Raw genomic sequence first — 21,467 nt, 5'->3', positions numbered from 1 at the left:
TTGTGAAACCAGCACTGAGTTTGGCGCAATAATTCTGCTTATAATTCAGCAAAAACTTGATGTGTATCATTTGTGATCTTTAATCTAGATTATTTAGAAGCTGTAAACCATGGGTCCCTAGTTCGCCGTAGATATTAGAAATTTTTTTTTATGCACTGAGTTCATTTTGATTACCAGAAGACAACACGGCTGCAAAGTAATAAACTATTGACTCTAGCCAGAATGTATTGGGTAGTGAATAAGAACAACTGTGGAAGAATAGACTGACAATAAGACACCCTATGGAGGTATATTCAGTTATAAGGATGGTTACTATAGAAACGCTAAAGGATTCCAGTTTCCCAATAATCCCCTAACTAGTGCAAACCAAATGGGTGGGACTGGGGTGAATTGGGATGTCATTAAGTCACTATTCCAGTCAGTAAGTGGAAATGAAAATTTGCTCCACGTGCTGAAGCCTGAAGCTTTATCCAGGAAAATGGGGCCTCTGACTATCTGATGTGCATGCCATCCATGGTACTGCCAGTGTGGCTGCCTGCATGTAATTGAAGTAAGAACTTGGCCCAAAATTAATAATAAAGAGCCAATTACTGGCAAAAAAAAAAAAGCTCAGAAACTGAATGGAGACCAGTCTTCTATGTGAACTAGTCTATACTGGAAAGCTAAGGCTCCGGGGGAGTCAGCCAGACAGTCATTGTTAACGGTGGGAGCCTGCTCCTCCTCCTTGTACACTTTGGAGAGTTTACTGATCTCCTAGTGGGAACATGCTAATCAGTTCCATGGGAATCATTGATTCACCTTGAATAAACTGCGAGAGAAGGGACGACACAAGAGACGTGCAGAGGCAGAAGAAATTTTCTCATATACTCAAAACCTGAATGAATCTTTTTTTTCCGTGGATAATTCTGTGTATGCTGGTAGATCCTGGTATTTTCCAGCTTGCCAGACAAATGAAGACGGAGAGCATGTATAATATTTATCAGACAGAGATATGGTCTTCAAGGGGTTCAGTTGGCACTGAATAAGGTGACCAGACAGCAAATGTGAAAAATGGGGAGGGGGGGAGGGGGTAATAGGAGCCTATATAACAAAAAAAACCCCCAAAATCGGGGACTGCCCCTATAAAATCGGGACATCTGGTCACCCTAGCACTGAACCTAATGTAACAAAGAGAACACGGTTGGTCTCTGTTGTGCACAAATCTTTTAGCCGAAGCCTCTCTCAGGAAATTGGTTTCAGCCAAAATGACCCCAGCAGTAGAGGTGTACTGTGTACTCTGTACTGTGTGCTGTACTCTGCTTATCAGATACTGGGCTGAGGTTGCATGAGGTGAAAGTCAAAGCAAAGTTTAGATCTGGATCTATACCAATGACTGATGTTGACTAGGAAGCCAAAGTTCCCTATGGAAAGACAAAGTCAAGTCAGGATACAGGGAGGAGCCATGGGGTCCAGATCCCCTACTCAGAGCAGTGAGGCAGTGAGCAGCAGGTGGCATGGTGCACAGCTGATTGCTGCTAGCGAAGGTCACAAGCAGGAAGAGATGCACGCTGATTCCACGGTCCCCCACCTCCTTCAGCTCCTCAGGTCACATCCCCCAATGGAAAGGGACAGGGGGAGCACTGCCTGGGAATACATGACTCTGATTCAACCAGGAAGCATGGCACAAACCGCGGTCAGGCCAGGGGAAGTGGATCTTTGTTGGGGCGGGGGGCAGAGGTGAAAGTAAGCCGTTACGCCCCGGTACGGTGTACTGGTAAGAGCCGGTGCGCAGTACCAGGACTGGCTTTCTGAGAGGGCAATTTAAAGCCCTGGGGTAGCGGCGGCGGGGCTCTGGCGGGGATTTAAAGGGTCCCGGAGCTCCAGCCACTGCTACTGCCCTGGGGCCCTTTAAATCCCGGCCTGAGCCCTGCTGCCCAAGTCCCAGGGTAGTGGCGGCGGGGCTCTGGCGGGGATTTAAAGGGCCCCGGAGCAGTAGCGGCGGCTGGAGCTCCGGGGCCCTTTAAATCCCGGCCTGAGCCCTGCTGCCCGAGCCCTGGGGTAGCAGCGGCGGGGCTCCAGAGGGGATTTAAAGGGCTGGGGCAGTAGCGGTGGCTGGAGCCCCAAGCCCTTTAAATCCCTGCCTGAGCCCTGCTGCCTGAGCCCTGGGGTGGGGGTGGGGGCCTATGGCAGGGATTTAAAGAGCCCCGAAGCTCCAGCCACCCCTACTGTCCCAGCCCTTTAAATCCCCACCGGAGCCCTGCTGCCAAAGCCCTGGGGTAGTGACGGTGGGGCTCTGGCGGGCATTTAAAGGGCCAGGGCGGTAGCGGTGGCTGGAGCCTCGGGGCCTTTTAAATCCCTGATGGAGCCTGGCTACCACTACCCCGGGGCTCAGGCAGCAGGGCTCTGGCGGAGATTTAAAGGGCCCCGGAGCTCCAGCCCCCGCTACCCTTCCGGGGCCCTTTAAATCCCCGCCTGAGCCCTGCTGCCGAAGCCCTGGGGTAGCGGCGGCGGGGCTCCGGAGGGGATTTAAAGGGCCGGACAGTAGCGGCGGCTGGAGCCCCAAGCCCTTTAAATCCCCGCCTGAGCCCTGCTGCCCGAGCCCTGGGGTAGGGGTGGGGGGGCTCTGGTGGGGATTTAAAGAGCCCCGGAGCTCCAGCCACTCCTACTGCCCCGGCCCTTTAAATCCCCACCGGAGCCCTGCTGCCAAAGCCCTGGAGTAGCGGTGGTGGGGCTCCAGCGGGCGTTTAAAGGCCCGGGGTGGTAGTGGTGGCTGGAGCCCCGGGGCCCTTTAAATCTCTGATGGAGCCCAGCCACCACTACCCCAGGGCTCGGGCAGCAGGGCTCAGGCGGGGATTTAAAGGGCCCGGGGCTCCGGCAGCTGCTACCACAGCGGAGCCCCAGGCCCTTTAAAGCTCTGCCAGAGCCCTGGGATAGTGGTGGCAGCCGGGAGCCCCCAGGGCTCCTCAGTGATTTAAAGGGCCCAGGGCTCTGCTGCGATAGCGGCAGCTGGAGCCCTGAGCCCTTTAAATCGCCCCCAAGCCCCAAGGCTCCCAGTCACCTCTGCAGCTGGTAGCTCGGGGGTGATTTAAAGGGCCCCGGGCTCCCAGTCGCCACTACCGCAGCTGGAGCCCTGGCCCTTTAAATCAAGATTTAAAGGGCCCGGGGATATAAGGCCCTGCCTCTTCTGGTTAAGGCCACGCCTCTTCCGGTTGAGGCCACACCCCCTGCTCAGGACTCCGGTGTACCAGTAAGTCCTCTAACTTACTTTCACCCCTGGCGGGGGGAGGAGTGGTGCGCACATGCTAACGTTTGTATTGACTCTGGCTCAGTACACTTTTAATCCACCCTTAGAAGAAAGGTTTCTTTGGCTGCTCTGTAACATACTGCTACGAAGCCCCCTGCCTGCCTATGCAGAAGGAATTCAAATGTCCCCTGTGCTGTGAACACAGGTACCCAAAAGGAAACAAACGTCCTCAAATGTAAAGAGATTGAACTTTCCAACCACAGAACTCAGACAGGCACTGCTAGAGGGGTGACTTAGAGGCCTAAGCCATTTCTGTCCTTGTCCTGCCAAAGGAGAGCAATTGGGTTCCATACAGTTTACTGCATGTGGGTCTTTTACAGGAGACCCGAAAATCCAATACCTTGTTTCTTTTGTGCAGATACTAAAGTTCCTGGAGGCACTTTTCAGAAGTGTCAGTTTGCTCTGATTTCTGCCACCAAAATTTCTCCTCCTCCCAGCAGTGTTGTGCTGGTTGCTTCCCTCCACCCCAGAGGTGGCTGCATTTTAATGGTGCTGTATGTATATAGCTTGGGTAGTGCTTTGGGATTCCTTAGGATTCAGTATGCTGGAGAGAGAGAAATTGTTATAGAAAATCACTTTGCATTTTCTATATATCAAATGCTGCTGCTAATATGATAGACATGGTATGAGTTTAAAAGCTGCCTGTTTAGCATCTCTCTCCTTTCTGCCTTTCAGTTCTTGGTAATCTCTTTCTTCCTATCTAATCTTATTATACTGGCACCCATCACCCTAATATCAGAGCATCTTCCAAGAGTAAGAAAGACAACAATATCTTTCTCTTTCACCCCCATAGCCAAGAGATAAGCTCAAATACAGAGGAGTTGGAGTGTTGGTGTGTGTTAAGATACTATTGCAGGAAAGGTGGGTGAGGGGAGATGGATATCCAAATTCTGCGCGGCAGATTGTCCCAATAAAAAAACAGTAAATGTCTGGAGGTGGTAGCTTGGCATTCTCAATGTGCAGGGACGTTAATGTGGGGGTGTTTATACACCTGAATATCAGTAATATAGAGCATGCCTGGAGGAAGGCAGATGATTTCATCCTGCTTTTGCTGTCAGAACATAGTTCCTATGAATTACCATCAGGCTGATCAACTTTAAAAATCCTTTTTGCTACGACACACGCTGTAGAACCTTGATACTTCATATACACAGCAAATACCATAGCGGTTTCCAGATGCTGAAGGGAAAAAAATCAATGGAGTGTTGAACTACCAGAACCCATGGAAACAGAGCCTGTTGGTCGGCAACAGAATAGACACTGCAGGGACAAGACTCTTCCTCCCTCATTCCCGGCTGTTTGGGAAGTTACCTGGCATGGGGCAAGTGTTTAACTTGGGATTCGAGTTGAACCTTGTCATTACCAGAAGAGAGGGACTGGTAGCTGAAGGAGATTCAGAGACTGGGCATATGGTGGGGGGGCAATAGAGTCGTTTAAATCCATCTCTGCTGGAAGAAATCCCTCTCGTTTTCACGGCCGTTGCTCCCAAATTACAGCTGCTCTATAGAGGGTGGCATTAGAGCATTTTCAGGATTGACTGGAGCTGTAAGGAGTTGTGGGGAGGACTTTGCAACAGAATCCTACAAAAATATCCAGCAGGTGATTTAGCCAAAGATGTGATGATCGTGCCCACTGGGTGTGGTCCTGTATTCTTGCATGAGTTGCTGTTTGGAAGGCTGATGGATTTATGGTGCAGTGGGGTTTAGTGCTGCAGGAGGCCACTTTGAACTTTTTTGCAGGTGACGCTGAGCCCAGAGCCCTGCCACCACAACTGGGACGCTGCTGGCTTTGTTCCTCTTCTGATTTGCCTCCTCTGTCATGTTTGCCAGGATCTTCATCCCCAAGAAACACCGGCAGCGCTTTGATGAAGTGGTGTCGCAGAGCCTGATCAGCAAACTCTGCCGGTCAAAGAGCGAGCAGCACACCAACCGGCTGAGGCGCAGCCGCAGCGAAGACCACCAGGAGCGGCTGCTAGTGTCGACCAGGGCAAGCTCGGTGCCTCGGAGCCACGAGGAAGCCAGCAAGGGTTTGCGGAAGACAACTTCTCTGATCACCAGCAGTGTGGGATCAGGGGCTGCCCGCAGGTAATGTCCTTCCTTTAATCTTCAAATGCAAAGCTGGTTGATCTTTAGTATAACAAAGCTTGGTTATTGTGAAGAAGCAGGTGCACTGTAATGGGGAAAAGGGAAGAGATTAAAAACATGACTTCGGTGGCTCATAGCAAGTGAATTTAGTATAGAAATGAGACTGAATTGTGGCCTTTTTGTAACCATCTCCCCTTTGAACTCTGAGAAAGTTTGGGCTCCATGTCACAGTACCCATCTCCTGGTAGATCCTTTCATTTCAGTTGGTTTTCTAAAGTTGTTTCAATGAATTCTTTCTGGGAAAGAGGGCGTGCTCTGCTAGGGGTTGTGGAATTCCTTCCTGCATGGCCCAGGTCTGATGCGATGTAGGTCCCCATTGTAGGCTGCATGCACAATGTTCAGTTTCTCAGAGCATATGCTGGATTGTATGATTGCTGGGAACTCTTCAGCACCATCTATGGGAGGCCACTAGAAGCTGTAGCAGAAATTGGGGGAAGGGATGAGAGGTGTGAAACACCCATTTCCATGGCTCCTATGTGGCTAGACCTCAGAATGCTTGGAGGCCTCAAGGAGCCTGTTTGAACCATTCCCCAGTGACTAGTAGGGTATGTGTTCCCTTCCCTTCCCCCCGATCTCATTTCATACTTCACAAAAGAATGTGCTGGCTTCCTTTTTTCATTGTCATCACAGCTGGTGAATCCTCCTACGGGACTGACTGTAAAGCCATCATGAGATGCTTAAATTGCTTACATGCCTACCAGAATCTTACTGATGGGCACAAACACAGAACAAATCCTTCTGCAGGCAGGATTCCCCACGAGTTGGGACCAGGCCATTCCCTCCCCAGGTGTAGAGGAGCCTCCCGCACTTCTCTCGTAGTCCAGAGTCTCCCCTCTTGAGTTACTTTGACTCCCCTCCTTATCTACATCAGAGTGACTGGACCTCCCCCTGGTTGAGAAGGGCTGGATGTGGCTCTCTCCAGAGCTTATGAATGCTATGCCTAAAGTGTCCAGAAGTGTCTACAGATTGACGCAAGCTACTGTCTCTCTGGGTCCCAGCACGTCACCACCATGGCACTCCCAGTTTCTGCCAGGCCAGAGTGACATATTGAGTTCAAATCTCAGGCTTGTGCTAACTATAATTAGATGTGCCATAGTAACACCAGAATGTTGGGCCAGTTCAGACCATTCAGCATTTTCAATAAAAAACTCTCATCTTAATACAAAAGCATGAAAAGTCCTATCCTGCCCTGCCCGTGGGAGCCACAGGATTAGGATTGCCTAATTACAAAGAGAATGTTGCAAGCAGGGTGGAATGAGGGTGGTCCCTTGGTACCTCCCAAGGGGGGTTATAACACAGATTCTCCCTTGCTCTTGCATCCTTGTTGTATTTCACAGAATCAGCAAACTAAATTCTGCCCCGATTTACACCAGGTACACCTTTATGGAAGTCAGGGCGGAGTTTGGTGCACAGAAGCCAGAGATGGAACTAATCAAAACTCCATGCAGTCCCTCTCCCTGCCAGCACAGGATCAGTCCTTATAACAAGCTTTCCAGAGCTGTATCCAGTCTAGTTTTAAGTGGCCCAAGTGAGAGGGCTTCCATCATTTCCCTGACACAATTCCACAGTCTAACAAACCTCCTGAGGGGAAGATTTTTTTTTTTAATGCTCACCCAAATTTTCCTTGCTCATTTAGTCTTAGTATCACCTCAAGTAATTCTTCCCCCCTATTGTTTGCATCTTTAGGTAACCATGTCTGTGTGTCTTCATGTTAAGAATATAGTATTTCTGCTAAACTGCACCATTATACATTTGTTAATTAATGACTTAGAAAGGAAATTTCCAAAGGAGAGCAGGAGTGGGTGTTCTGACTCTCCTTCCAAGACCTGAGCAGCTCTTGCTGCTGCTGGCATCCCTTCCTCTCTCCTCAGTCCCCCATCTGCTCTGTGCCAAAAGCTCTCATGTTAATGCACGCTAAGCTTTAGCTTCCAGAAAGTTTCATTTGGAACTTTCTTAAAATTTGGCAGAAAACATGTCAGGCTTAGTATTCTTGTTCTGTATTTCATTGTAATGATTTTAATAGATTATAATAAGTTTAGGCTTTAACATTGGTTGGCAATTTTAAATAGGTTTATGTTTAAAAAATAAACCTGCATTTAATTTAAACCAAAAACTCTGATTTAAATTTAAAAAATCTAATTTAAATTTTAAAAAAATCTGAATTTTTTTATTTAAAAAAAATCATCAATTTGTATCCACCTTAAGTAGAGGGCGCCCAATTCAGTGCTAGTGAAATCCAGTGTGAAAAAGGTCCAAAACGTGCCATGATGGAGGAAGGGAATATGAAACAGGAACCAAAAGCTTTTTAGGTTTTGATTTTTGATTTTCCACCTGCAGAACTGTTCGAGTTTACAAAGGCAGCAAAAGCTTTGGCTTCACGTTACGTGGACATGCCCCCGTGTGGATTGAGTCCATTCTGCCTGGTAAGGAAACCTGACATTACCAGGTGACATTGAGCTTTACACCCAAGATCTAGTCTGAATGGCTGCCAGAAACATTATTAGTTTTTATTACTTTAGCGTAAACTCTCGGCCCTTTGATGCTGTCAAGCTGCTTTGCCCCAGAGTATCTTTATGAATTGGACCTTTTCTAGTGAAGTCATTCTTCCAATAGACTAACTTCCCTCTAAGCAGAGGTCCCCTGTAACTGTAACCATATCCACAATCTGCATGTTACTTTGTCAGCAGCCTTAATGCATCCCACACTAAAAGACCAGTACAGCTAAGTGACCTATTTCATTTCCTCCTGTATTTAGGCAGCCCAGCTGAGAAGGCTGCTCTCAAAGCTGGAGACCGAATCTTATTTCTCAATGGACTGGATATGAGGTGAGATGCTGGCTGTTAAAACTATCTTCAAAATGGCTTAAATGATGCTGCTTAATAGGCAGCAAGTTTAAAACAAACATAAGGAAGTACTTCTTCACACAATGCACAGTCAACCTGTGGGACTAATTGCTGGGGGATGTTGTAAAAGCCAAAAGCATAAATGGATTAAAAAAAGATAAGTTCATGGAGGATGGGTCCATCAGTGGCTATTAGCCAAGATAGTCATGGATGCAGCCCCATGCTTAGAGTGTCCCTAAACCTCTGACTGCCAGAAGCTGGGACTGGATGGCAGGGGAGGGCTCACTCAATAAGTACTGTGTTCTGTTCTTTCCCTCTGAAGCATCTGGTACTGGCCACTGTCGGAAGACAGGATACTGGGCTAGATGGACCATTGGTCTGACCCAGTGTGGCCATTTTTTTATGAGAACCCAGGATAGTGTGAAATAGCCAAGCACAGCTGTCTTCATGAACATGAGAGGTGTGCAAGTTTGTGAGGAAGGATATGGTAGGTATGTGCACTAAGTGGCTACTTACGTAAGGTCTGAGGTGCTTTTGTGCAAGGGGTGTGTGTGTGTAACATATATATGCAGGCATAGATGTCTCTGCAGTGATCCTGGTCTCATGCAAATGTTTTATTTTAATATTATCATTTCTGTAAGATTAGTATTCCAGACTCTTGTCTTCCATTCCCTTCGTTTATTTAGAGTTCATTCTGCCAATAGCCATGCATAATGCGTGAAATAATATAAACAATACAGCTCTTAAAAGTAACAATCCTGGAACCTCTGACTTGAATCAGTGTCAATTCAGTTCCATGTGTTACATAGTGTGGAAGGGGCAAGGTACAAACCAATCCATGGATCACCCCTGGAACAGGATCCTGAGCATAAAACTACACAGACAGTAGTATTTCCATCCAGAACTACTTTTCTCCACCTACTATTTGCACTAACAAGGATTATAAAAAACAAAGTAGTCCAACCCCACCAAATCTTGGCTCGCTCTGTGTCCCATTATACAATGACAGTAGCATTTATTCTAGGGCTAAATCTTACTGAACAATAAGCAGAAGTGAAGTGCTAGAACAGTCTGCATGGTAAAAGAGTGATTAATATTTAAAGGTTAAACATCTAATGCCACTTTGGCTGATTCCTGAGTTCTCGGTTTTCAGCTGATTCAGCAAACTTTTGGCTGAAGCAGCATCCCCAGAAAACAGCTGAGACTATTTGTAGATTACCCTCTTATCCTGCATTTTGGCAAACAATGTCTCAGGTCTGCTTGTACTTTATCCAAAAATGGCAATACCATCAGCAGGAAAAACGTGTTTCGTCCTCACTTTGGATCTTCTCTTTATGTAGCAAGAGAAGTGGGAGACAAGGCTCTGTGAAAGTGTATCATGTTAGATGGAAAGATCAGTTAAGGAGTGTGTCAGCATGAGCTGCAGAAGTGCCTTCATCATTAGCCGCAACAGACTCCTTGACTCCCTTCATATACATGCTCTGTAGTTATTCCATGCTGCAGGCATGGCCAAGAACATCCCATAAATGTTCTACAATGAGATCCACTGCTAGATTCTGTTCTGCATGGGATAGATGTAACCATGAGCAGAATTTGCTCCTACATCTCTAATGCAGAGCTGCAGCCCAGGAAGACTACAGCTAGAGTACCATACTCCGTCTGAGCAGCATGCAGAATTTATAGTCCCAGTCTTAAAGATGAAGGCAGCTGTGGTCTTCTCCATTTTATACCAAGGGGTGCAGCTGTCAAACACCTGCCATTGTGCCCTGGTTTGGGTGTCCCCCCCAAATTTGTTATGTTCCTGTTAGATGAGTCCTACTTTTCTTGTCAACCCTTTCTATCCTTAGGAGACTTCAGAGATGCCCATGTCACGAATGGTGGGTGCAGTGCAGACTCTGAAAGTGTTATTTATCTGGGTTCTCTTTGTCTGGCTCTGCAGGAATTGCTCCCATGATAAGGTGGTGTCCATGCTGCAGGGCAGTGGGGCAATGCCTACCCTGGTTGTGGAAGAAGGGATGGTCCATTTTCCAGTTGGTAAGATTATTAAAGAGAAATGCACAACAGGTAGACAGAACGGAAAACCTGGAATTCACTTGTGAATTTGCCGTGTCAGTGCCTGGTGGGGCTGGGGGTGGGGTGGGGATGACTATCCTTCAAACCACTAAACCTGGTGAAGGAATCTGCCAGGTTTCTCCTATGCTCCCCAACAAATTTCACATATTGGCTTCAGCCTGACACTGCTCCTGAGTTAGCTGGAGAGTCACTGGACAGTGATGAAAGGTAGTTCCTCCCGCAACAGCTGAGCATTTTTCCTCTGCAGTCAGAGTTGCTGCTGCCAGTCTTGAGGGAGCAAGCTTGGTCTTAGACACACACTGCTATCCAAGGGATCACCATACTGCTGTTAGTTTCCTGTGCTGGCCCTTTAGAATGACCTGCATTCAAAGCCTGTGCTGTGTATATGACTAAATGAACACACCAGTGCATATGTTGCTGAATATGTAATTTTGTACCTCTTATTTAATGTAACTCTGCTGTGTTCAGAATAATTTATCCTGTGTAACTTGTGGTGAGAATGTCAGAGTCATCAGAACATATGGGGCAAACTCTAGTGTTTCACCAGAGCAACTCCATTGACTTCAGTGCAGCGGAGAGGAGAGCTTGGCCCACAATGTATAGGTGACTGAAGCTATGTCCACACTGCACTGTGGCCTATGGGAAAGTGGGTGGGGGGAGCATGTGTAATTACAGAGTGCACCAAAGCGCTACGCTCTCACTGCCCTGTGTGGCTGCTGTGGGTGTGAACTAAAAGGTGCATTAACATAGTCCTCTTTCAAACAGGAGTGCAGTAACATGAACTAGATACATTTCAGTTCATGCCAGCAGCGTGCACTTGGGCCGGTTAGAGCACAGCACTGTGGTGCCTACAGTTCACGCGCCCATCATCTGTACTTTGGTGCAGTGTAGACAAGCCCTAAGTCATTTCCTAAGCCCAGGGCAGGCTTGGTCAGTATTTTGTTGGAATGCTGCCAAGGAACACCTAGCCTCAGGAAATACTATTGGGATTCCATGAATGGCACTGTTCCCTTTCCCTCACTACTGAAACCATTCCAGAGCCAAGTGTTAGGGGCTTGGTGCTGCTGAAAGTGCTGTCTTTTGGATGAGAAGGAAAACTGGAATCCTGGCTACTTAATAATGAATAATAATAAATAATAATAATTAATACCTATTTCTTACATAGCACTTTGCATCAGTAGATCCCAATGCACTTTACAGTCTTTATTGGATTTATTCTCTCAGCACCCCGGTCAGGGAGGGCAGTGCTATTATCACAGATTGGGAACTGAGGCACAAAGAGGCTAAGTGACTTGTCCAAGGTCACACAGAAAGTTAGTGGCAGAGCAGGGAATTGAACCTGGGACACCTAGGCTGGTGCACCAACCACTGGACAATCCTTCCTCGCAAAAAAAAAAAAGTATCTGGTTTTTAGGTCTGGTGCCTTGCCAAATGCCTACTTGGGTAATTCCATTTTGTAGCCCTAAATTCCCTCTCTAGGTTCTGTTGGATACAGTTTTGTGCAGTATTGCAGTGCGCTGCTAAACAGCTGCTGTGTTCCACTCCAGAGGTGGCTGCACTTCAGTGGTAGGAGCAGTACAGCGTGACTGTGGCAAAGTAATTTGACCTCTTTGTGCCTCAGTGTACCCAAATATAACATTTGAGTAATATTGCACTCAAAGAGGGTGTTGCGAGGGCTAAGTACATTCATGTCTGTAAAGTGCTTTGAGATTCTCAGCAGAAGGTTCTATAGAAAAAGAAAGTATATGATTTTGTGTATATTTGCTATTCTTAAAAAGAATCCTTCACTTTAGAAATTATGACTCATGAGAGGACGTAAACCATATCCAAAAGAGCAGAGAAAGGTCTGAAAGTCTCTTTTTGTACTGATTAAATGTCAGGACTATTGAAACAATAGAAGCTCCATGATAGTTTATTCTGTTTATATGGGGTTCAGCACATTTGAGAATGGCAAGGTTAATGATAAGCTGTGGTTCAGCCAGGGTATCTTCTGACGAGCTAAAGTACCCTCTTCACCACATTGCTTTTCAGTGGCTGTAGTGTTTTTGTAAATTTAGTCTGTTAGGTCTGTTTTATTCTGAGACAAAGCTGCACATATGCTCCCTCACACATTCCTTTTAATATTGGTCTTGGTGGGTTTCCACTCATAATTCACACTCTATGCTACCTCGCTGGTCTGGCCTTATCAGAGTCCTTCCTACTGATAAGAACAGGATGCAGAGTCCAGGATGCCTGGGCAATCGAAGCTGCAGGTATACAGGGATCAGAGACACAAAGATTGAACCAGTTCTTGAGGTCTGTTCAGGCAAGACTTGCATTGAAGCTAATGGGAGTTTTGCCTGAGTATATGTAAAAGTGGAACAGTTAATAAAATGAGGGCAGAAGGTTCTGAGGATTGTCAGGTATAGCTATAAGGCTATGCACGTTAGGGTTTTTTTCTAGGTTTGTTTTAAAGGCTAGAGACCCTTTGGCCTTGATAGTTTGATAGTTTTTCTTCTCCAAGGGAAGAAATTCCTTGAAGTTACAGGGATAGGTGTTCGCAAAAAGAAAAGGAGTACTTCTTTTTGCGGATACAGACTAACAGAGCTGCTACTCTGAAACCAGGGATAGGTGTTGGTGGACTTGAGTCCTTCTTGTCTTTTCACAGCAGACTTGGCTGCAATCATTCCCAGCTCTTTAAATCACTTCTCCTCTTCATGCTGGAGTTCAGATTCCCCCAGAGGTATTATGGCTGAAACTGGTGCCTAAACCTGATGCTAGGATTCTGTGTTGCCTCCTGTTCTTTATCCATTTAATAATCTCTTTCCTTTGTGCCCATGTGCTGCAGATTCTGAGTCTGCTGACTCCCTAAACCCCTCCTCAGCCCTCACCTCCCTGCAGTGGGTGGCAGAGATACTTCCTTCTAGCATCAAGATCCAAGGAAGGACCTTCAATCAGCAGCTGGAACGTCTGTTGACACCACCCGAGCGCTACATCATCTGCAAATCACTAGAAAGCTTCTTCCAGCATCGGTAACTTGTTAAATGCTGTACTCCTTTAGTTGGTTGTGTTGGTGTCCCTGATTAGAATCTGCTTCTTGGATCAAAGCACTGAGTCTTGGTATTGATGGCAGATGACAGAACAAGGAGAAATGGTCTCAAGTTGCAGTGGGGGAGGTCTAGGTTGGATATTAGGAAAAACTATTTCACTAGCAAGGGGGTGAAGCACTGGAATGCGTTACCTAGGGAGGTGGTGGAATCTCCTTCCTTAGAGGTTTTTAAGGCCCCGCTTGACAAAGCCCTGGCTGAGATGATTTAGTTGGGCTTGGTCCTGCTTTGAGCAGAGGGTTGGACTAGATGATCTCCTGAGGTCTCTTCCAACCCTAATCCTCTATGATTCTATGATTGGAACAGACATCAGCTTTATTGACCATATCAGCATTACCTAGATACCTGCACTGTACTGATTATGGGGATTAAGGACTTGATCCTGTAAGATGCTGAGCACCCTCAATACCCACTGACTTCACTTAGAGTTGAAGTCACTCAGCACTTTGCAGGATCAAGCCCAAAACTTTGTTCTTTCCCGTTATGCCTGGTCCCAGAGTAAACCTGGGATGGATTTGTTGAGTTGTTATAAGGCTTTGAAGGGATCTTTCCAGAACAGTGTAAAGGATTCAACTGAGATTTCCTTACTTTCTTGGCTATGTTCTCCAATTATCTGCGGGGCCCTGTATCACAGTGACTGTTGCTCTGGATGAGGAGATGTGGCCATTGCTTCCCTACTGAGATACTCAGGGCTGCTGTTTAAGGGTGCTGGAAGGCAACATGAGGTGCAGTTTCTCTTCTCCCACAAGTGATGAGCATCCACTAGGGTACCGATCTGTATTCCATACCTACCCTGTATATATCCATCAGAGAAAGCATTGAGGTAATAGGGTGGAAAGCCCCATCTGGCCAGATGCCCAACCCACTGAGGGGTCAGGGAATCATCCAAACTTATTACCTTTTGAGATTCACCCCTAATTCACCCATTCACTCTTATTCCAACATAAAAATTACCTTGTTCTTTTCATGCAGCTAGAGGTCTCTGGCTGCCTGGACAGACCCTGAGCCAACAGCATGTCCTGTTCTGACAGTCAGCCCCTTTTGTTTAGTTTTCATTGCATTTTATTCCTCTCTTATTGCTCCTTTCAGCATTTTGGCAAATGTGTTCCCTTGGCCTTAGCACAAGAATGCCTCCCGCTGGCAAACTTTTCTTCCTGTAATTGAACACATCCTCTTTGCCCTGCTGCAGGCCTTGAAACTGATCTTATGGAGGCATTGAGAGCTTCAATAACACACTTGTTTTCTACCCTTGACCCTTACCCTTTTTCAGACAATGCTGATAAAGCCATCATCAGGCCTGACATTTGGATATTAGGAGTGATAATGTCCCCAGAAGGGCTGCTCAGGACCATCTTTCTTAGAGTCCTGGCATTCATTGGGAAAAGCAGCCTGGCTCCCCTCTCCCTTCCACTGGATATTAGTTACTATGGCAAGTTTACAGGTGTAAATGCCAGTGGTCAGATCCAGAGCTCCTACCCAGAGTTAGTCAGTTAGTTAAACTCCTGCTGACTTCACTGGGATCTTTGCCTGAGTAAGGACTGAGTAGAAATGGAGTAGGGAGCGGATTGGCCCATTGATTTCACTAGGAGCTCCAAGGGAAGCTTCAGAATTTAGCTCCATGGAAGATGAGGGACTGTCTGTGGTGGTATAAGCTACTAAATAAAAATGCACCAATAACAAGTACTGTTCATAGCACTTCTCCTTCATTTCTTCTTCACCTTCAGGCCGCAATGCTGCACACACTAAAATCAATGGGAGCATTACCATCACCATCAGTTTTCACAGTTTTCAATCCAGGTTTTCTCCCCCCCCCACACACACAAACTCACTCTCCTGCTGGTAATAGCTCATCCAAACTGACCACTCTCCTTACAATGTGTATGATAATCAAGGTGGGCCATTTCCAGCATAAATCCAAGTTTAACCAGAACGTCTGGGGGGGGGGGAGGGGGTAGGCTACCTATTTCCCCTTGTTTTTTCCTACCCCCCTCCCCTCAGACGTTCTGGTTAAACTTGGATTTATGCTGGAAATGGCCCACCTTCATTATCATGCACATTGTAAGGAGAGTGGTCACTTTGGATAAGCTATTACCAGCAGGAGAGTGAGTTTGTGTGTGTGGTTTTTGGAGGGGGGATGGGGGGGTGAGAACCTGGATTTATGCTGGAAATGGCCCAACTTGATTATCATACACATTGTAAGGAGAGTGATCACTTTAGATAAGCTATTACCAGCAGGAGAGTGGGGTGGGGGGAGGTATTGTTTCATGGTCTCTGTGTATATAATGTCTTCTGCAGTTTCCACAGTATGCATCCGATGAAGTGAGCTGTAGCTCACGAAAGCTTATGCTCAAATAAATTGGTTAGTCTCTAAGGTGCCACAAGTACTCCTTTTCTTTTTACATTTCCCAGAATTCTCTTGCTTTAAAGAGACAAGTACCGGTGCCATGCCAAATGGGCTGGCAGTGCCTGCTTATAAAGGGCCCAGTACAATTACACAGACAAATAAGAGACAAGCCCCTGGCTACAGGAGCTAAAATCTAAAACCTAAAATATAGGACAGAAAGTGATGAAACAAAAAGGGAGTTTTCATGGGAAGGAATACTGCAGCAAAAGTAGGTGATCATTGTCTTGCCTTCTCTTTTCACCTGTGCAGGAACATCGATACTCTTATAGTGGATGTGTACCCTGTGCTGGACACACCAGTCAAGCAGATCATTTGGCAGTTTATCTACCAGCTATTGACATATGAAGAGCAGGAGCACTGCCAGCAAAAGATTGCCAGGTTCCTTGGTTACAAGTTGGTGGCAGGTGAGAGGAAAGCTCCTGTACTCTGACATGTGCACGCTGTGTCTCTTGACATCCCTGGGGATCAGGACTTGTTGCATGTTATCACATTGTCAAGAGCTGCCTAAGATTAGTGGAGGTTAGGTTAAATATCTTGTGTTGTGCTAGGGCTAGAAAAAAGTGGTGAATTTCATTAGAAAGGGTGGCTTGCCATCCTTTCTTGAATGGGACAGAGCTCTGGGGCCTGATTCTCCCCTGCCTTGCACCTTGTATAGTCACTCACACCTGTGAAGACTGGGTGTAAAATTCTACTTGATCAGAATGGCAGTGTTGTACATCCGCTTTGCACAGGTGTAAATGACTATCCATGGTATAAGACAGTGCAGAATCAGGACCCTCAGTTTCTAGCCCTGATCATTCATGAGATATTGATCTTTAAACTTGGGAGTAGTCCGGGACTGAAGGCTGCTCTTCCTGCACCTTGGACCAGTGTAACTTTGGAAGAAAACTTCACATTTTGGAGGAAAAAAAGAAAAATATTTTTGTGATGGGTTGTCTTAAAAAATGGTGGCTCTTTGAAGGCTGCTCAGAAGTGTAGCATGATAGAAGTCCCAGGAGTAGATGGATGGTTTAGTGGGCAGAATGCATCTGAGACAGTCAGAGGTAAATAATGGATGCAGTTTCTTCCCTGACGTCACCAATATGTGGCATAAAGAAATGTCTACAATTAGGGTTCAGTTAAAATTAAGGACCATCAAAAGATAACACAAAGAAAGTGAGAAACATGCTTGATTCCAGCCTCTGCCTAGGAGGCTCCTGCCTAGGAGGTTTTGTTCTGTCCCACAGATTTAGGGTGGCATTAGCAAATCACATTGCATCCTGCAGTGAAGGAGTCTGCACCTACCTTTTCTTCCTTGTCACTAGCTGTCGTTGCTGTGGCAACATACAAACCAACTGTGGTGTGCTGTGGATTATGGGCTTCACAATCAGACAGCAAAAAGGCAGAGGGTAAATTTCAATGAAAGGTTTTAATCTTTGTATCTAGATTTGTTAATTACTTTGACATTCCTGTGTTTTAAACCGTTTACATTTTGCTGATAAGTTTATTTTAAACCCATCATGGCTAAAACTGCAGGAAAGAGTTTTCAGTTTGAAGAAGGGGAGGACTTGTTGAGGCACCCTTTTTCTTTCTTTCTTTTGTTTTTTTTACACACCATCTGTTTACGAAGGAAAAGTCATTTGTGTAGGAGCAACCAGCTCTTGCAGTGTGGGCACACATGTTCTGAATTGTGCATGGAAAAATGCTTGTGTATTTGCTCACCTAATTTGCGCGTACAATTAACATGACTGTGTTCGTGCATTCAGAATAAGTGGGCAAACATGCATATTGTTACATGAGCATTCCAAGCAGTGAGGCCCTGACATTCAAAATGAAAACTTTAAATGATATTATTAACGTCAGAATAATGTCAGGAGACAGATCAGAAGTCTTGATTTCAGTTGCCTGTTTTCACTTAGTTTAACACTGGTAGAGAATGGGTCATGCTTTCCTATTCTATGAATGCAGTTTTCAAACATAGGCATTTAAGTTGCGCAAGTAAAATGTGCTACAAACATGTAATTGAGCCCACTATACATGTATGTGTTCTTTTTCATGCACAGATATGTATTTTACAGGTGATGCTATTTGAAAGTTAGCCCTTTCCCCGTGTATATGGTTAGATTAGATATGTATCTACTTCAGGTCATTTGATGTGAGCTTGGGTTACTGAATGGATTAATAATATTGTTTGGCACATATACATCCCTTTTCATCTTCAAAGCACTTTACAGATAGTAATTTAAGAATGCCCTACACGGAGTCAGCATTACTGGCCCTATTCTACAGATGAGGGAGGTGAAGCACAGGGTGTTGAAGTGACTTACCCAAGGCCACACAGTTTCAGAGGCAGAATTGAAACCAGGACTTCCTGGTATTCAGACCTTACAATTAGGAATCGATGGATGTGCTCCCTTCCATAAAAGGTCAGTCTGTGCTCATGTGACTTTCCATGTACTCTAGTACAGTGTGTGCATACCCATGTTTGGGAACATGAAGGCCAGACCGCCCCAGATTTAGGGTAGTTCTTCATTTGATCTAGTTCCAAACCAAATGGTCGTCTTCACTGTAGTAATGTTTCATGGATGTCTGTCTGAGTGCCTACCTGCCAGGCACTGAACACCATAACCTCTAGGTTCTGGTATAATGCTAAGATTATTTTACCCAACACCAGCATCAACACTGTGGTTTTGGAGATTTCTTCTTATAGCTTGCACTGCAGTATAGACTGCTTTGCATGCCAGGAGCCCATCCTTAGAGGGTGGAGAAAGAGAAGGTTGACTCTTTCCCTCTGGAGTCATTCCTGATGAGCCATATATGCTGGGATCCTGTCCCCATGTGGGGGTGGGATTTCAGGCTCACAGAACTTTGTGGTCAACAGCAGCTGCAAATATGAATGTCCCTGGGGTTGTCCCTCTGTAATTAATAGGAAGATGGTAGGTGAGGAGCACTGGGAGCCAGTGCATCTTGCAAAGACAGACGGTAACTTATAAAGGCTCTTTACAGCTGCAGCAGAGCCAGAGGCAGAGGAACGGCACCGGACTTCAGTTCGAGGGGCTTCAGTATGTCGGGGAAGCATTCGAACGCGAGGCCCTGAAGAAGGGGGGACAGGAGGTAGGTAATTCATTGCTCTGTTAAGATTCCCTTTGGAGAGCTCTTGTGGCTGTTTCCCATTTATCCTGGGCCCAGAGGACACAGACCCAAGATGCAGGATTTCTAGCTGTTGTTCCAGCTCAGTCCTTGATTTGACACTGATCTAAATAGCAGCACTAGGTACAATCTAGCAGAGAGTCAGGCTCACAGTCCGTGGCAGCAAATCCACTTTTGTTCAGACAAGGAACAAAGTGTTTAACATCAGAAAGTCCTAATGGAAAAGCTGCCTGGGTGGAGGCTGTAAGTTGTTTGTTCAGGGTCCCTAACGTTGTTCAGAGGGGCAGCCAGGGAGAATTACAGTAGGCCGCCAGGCCAGTGGATTAGCAATAATCATCTAAACAGCCCCTACACTGAGGCTCTTCCAGGGATAAGCCTTTCTGCAGCATTAAAGGATGAGGCTCACTTCTGTCTGTCTGGATCCGTAGTTCTTTCTGGATCTCATCATTGCTTGTCCAGACCTCCCAAGGCTCACACCTAAAATGATGTTTGGAAAGTCCCCAGGACTACAAACGCTGGTTCTGAAGGAGTCCTGGCTTGTTAACCTGTCCAGCCACTCTCAGTGCATGAATTGCACTGGGGGATTGATATAGCCTTCCTTCTGTCCTCAGCAAACACCTCATTCCTCCTCCCATGATAAGGCAGAGCCTCCTTACCTTCCTTCAGGGCCTCCTTCCAGCATCCTGAAACCCCTGCAGCTCTCCCTAGGAGAGCATCACACTGCTGCTGGCTCCATCCTTCTACCTCAGTTCTCTGCCAGATCCCGCTTGATAGTTTGGATATGCAGTCACAGCCAGTTCACCTCCCTTTAGCAGCTGGCACCCAGTGCAGAATAGAATTCTAACTGTGGCGCTTTCTCACTCATTGGTTTCTCAGCACCATGCGACTCACCATAACCAGCCATGTTCCTCTGACGTAACAGCCTCAGGTGCCTCTAACCTGGAGGATAATGGGGCTTTTAAAAATGGGAACCTAAGTCCTCATGTGAACTTGTCACCATTAACAGGGACTGTAGTGTTACTGAGCTATCAAAGGAGGATGCTGTCAGAGCCGCCAGTTAGAAGAACTTTCTACTGGGAGAATCCAGTAACCTGCTGCTGAGGGGGATTTCTTGTGACTGACATTAATGCATGGAATGCAAGACAACTGCATTAGCCAGAGGGAAGCCTCACATTCCAGACAGATATTTGGCATCTGTTAGGTTAGGAATATTGTCCTCAGCTGCCCTTTTGAAAAAACAAAGCAGGAGGAAAGCGTGACCTGTTGTCCTAATAATATTTGGAATGAACTAGTCCCAAACTGAAAGGAGAGTGTTGGGAATAGACAATACCCAGCAGATTTCCAGCTGTCTTTATTGCACAAACCACATGTTTAAAAAGGTTTTCAAGGTCAAGGTGACAAAGAATCTAAACTGGAAGATAGTATCAGCCTGTCTGCTATTTACTGCTAGTGAGGAGTGGCAAAAGTGCCAGAGATTCAGATGAACACCCAAAAACAGGGGCTTCTTTGAATGTAACCCAAGCTACCCGCACTTGCTGGATTTGCAGGGTGCCTGGTGAATTTCTGCCTGTTGAGCTGCAAATCCTAAATTCCTTCTCTAGATTTTACTCAGGCCTTGCTCAGGTGTTTTACCTATTGATTTCAGCGGGTCAAAGCCTAAGGGCCTTACTCAGCATTTACTCAGGCAAGCTTCATTGAAGGCAGTGGGCACTTCGCCTGAGGACTGAGTGAGGACCCCAGGATTCCAGTCCCCAAGAAGGGGAGCAAAGGTGGCATTATGCATAAACTATAGTGACCCTGTAGGGGCCATCCGGCTGGCCCAGGATCATTGGAATACAAGATGTTCCAGCCATGTCCCCTCCTGCCCCAACACACACCTGGAGTGCTGGCTCTACTCCATCTGGGTGTCCTTTTATAGCACAAGGGCATGAGATGGGATGGGGATCTGTCCCTCGGCTGTATTTTAACCCCTCCATGTCCAGCAGGAAGTAAGAAGCCCCTGGAACTCCTCTGACCATGAGCAATAATGCTGCAGGGTGGGACGGTCTGACAGTGTTTGAACTCAGTTAGAGTTTTTTGTTAAACTGATTTGCTCAGCTTTAAGTTGCAGCCCATCTCTCCCTTATGGCCGATCTGGTTCTTTGGCCTGAGGTTAATGGTTTGATTGGCCGCCGTGGCCACTTCTCCTGAGAGCAGGCTCAGACTCCCAGTTCTATTTAGAAACGTGGGTGAGTGACTGCCAGGGAGGAAATGCTTTTTAATCCCCATCTTTTTCCAAATGTTAAAGAGCCTATGGAGAGATTTACATTCCTTTCAGCCCAGATATTTTTATCTCCAAATCTAGGGCCAAATTCAGCCCTGGTATAAGCAGGCACATCTCCAGAGAGAGCCATGGTGTGCCACCCACTCACACCAGGTCTGACTTTGACCCGTTTGCTCTGAATGGACAAAGTCCAGCTATTAATGGCAACTTCAGAAAAAACACTCTGACACATTTGGCACAGA

At 46.4% G+C, this 21,467-nt stretch overlaps 1 protein-coding gene across 4 annotated transcripts in view; it reads left to right on the top strand.

The window, feature by feature from the left end:
• The window catches only part of GRID2IP (Grid2 interacting protein), a 52,743-nt gene that overhangs the window by 9,400 nt on the left and 21,876 nt on the right, over nt 1-21,467 (top strand). For all 4 annotated transcript variants that reach the window (XM_078854514.1, XM_078854512.1, XM_078854513.1 and 1 more), the window contains exons 2-8: nt 5,113-5,367; nt 7,765-7,850; nt 8,183-8,252; nt 10,210-10,304; nt 13,171-13,354; nt 16,083-16,237; nt 18,819-18,926. In XM_078854514.1, coding sequence (XP_078710640.1) covers nt 5,113-5,367; nt 7,765-7,850; nt 8,183-8,252; nt 10,210-10,304; nt 13,171-13,354; nt 16,083-16,237; nt 18,819-18,926 — 953 coding nt within the window. The remainder of the gene's footprint in view (nt 1-5,112; nt 5,368-7,764; nt 7,851-8,182; nt 8,253-10,209; nt 10,305-13,170; nt 13,355-16,082; nt 16,238-18,818; nt 18,927-21,467) is intronic.

Source organism: Lepidochelys kempii, chromosome 10 (assembly GCF_965140285.1).
Source record: "Lepidochelys kempii isolate rLepKem1 chromosome 10, rLepKem1.hap1, whole genome shotgun sequence".
Classification (NCBI taxonomy): Eukaryota; Metazoa; Chordata; order Testudines; family Cheloniidae; genus Lepidochelys; species Lepidochelys kempii.
Note: the sequence above shows the minus strand (reverse complement) of the source record. Positions and strands in the feature narration are given on the sequence as shown.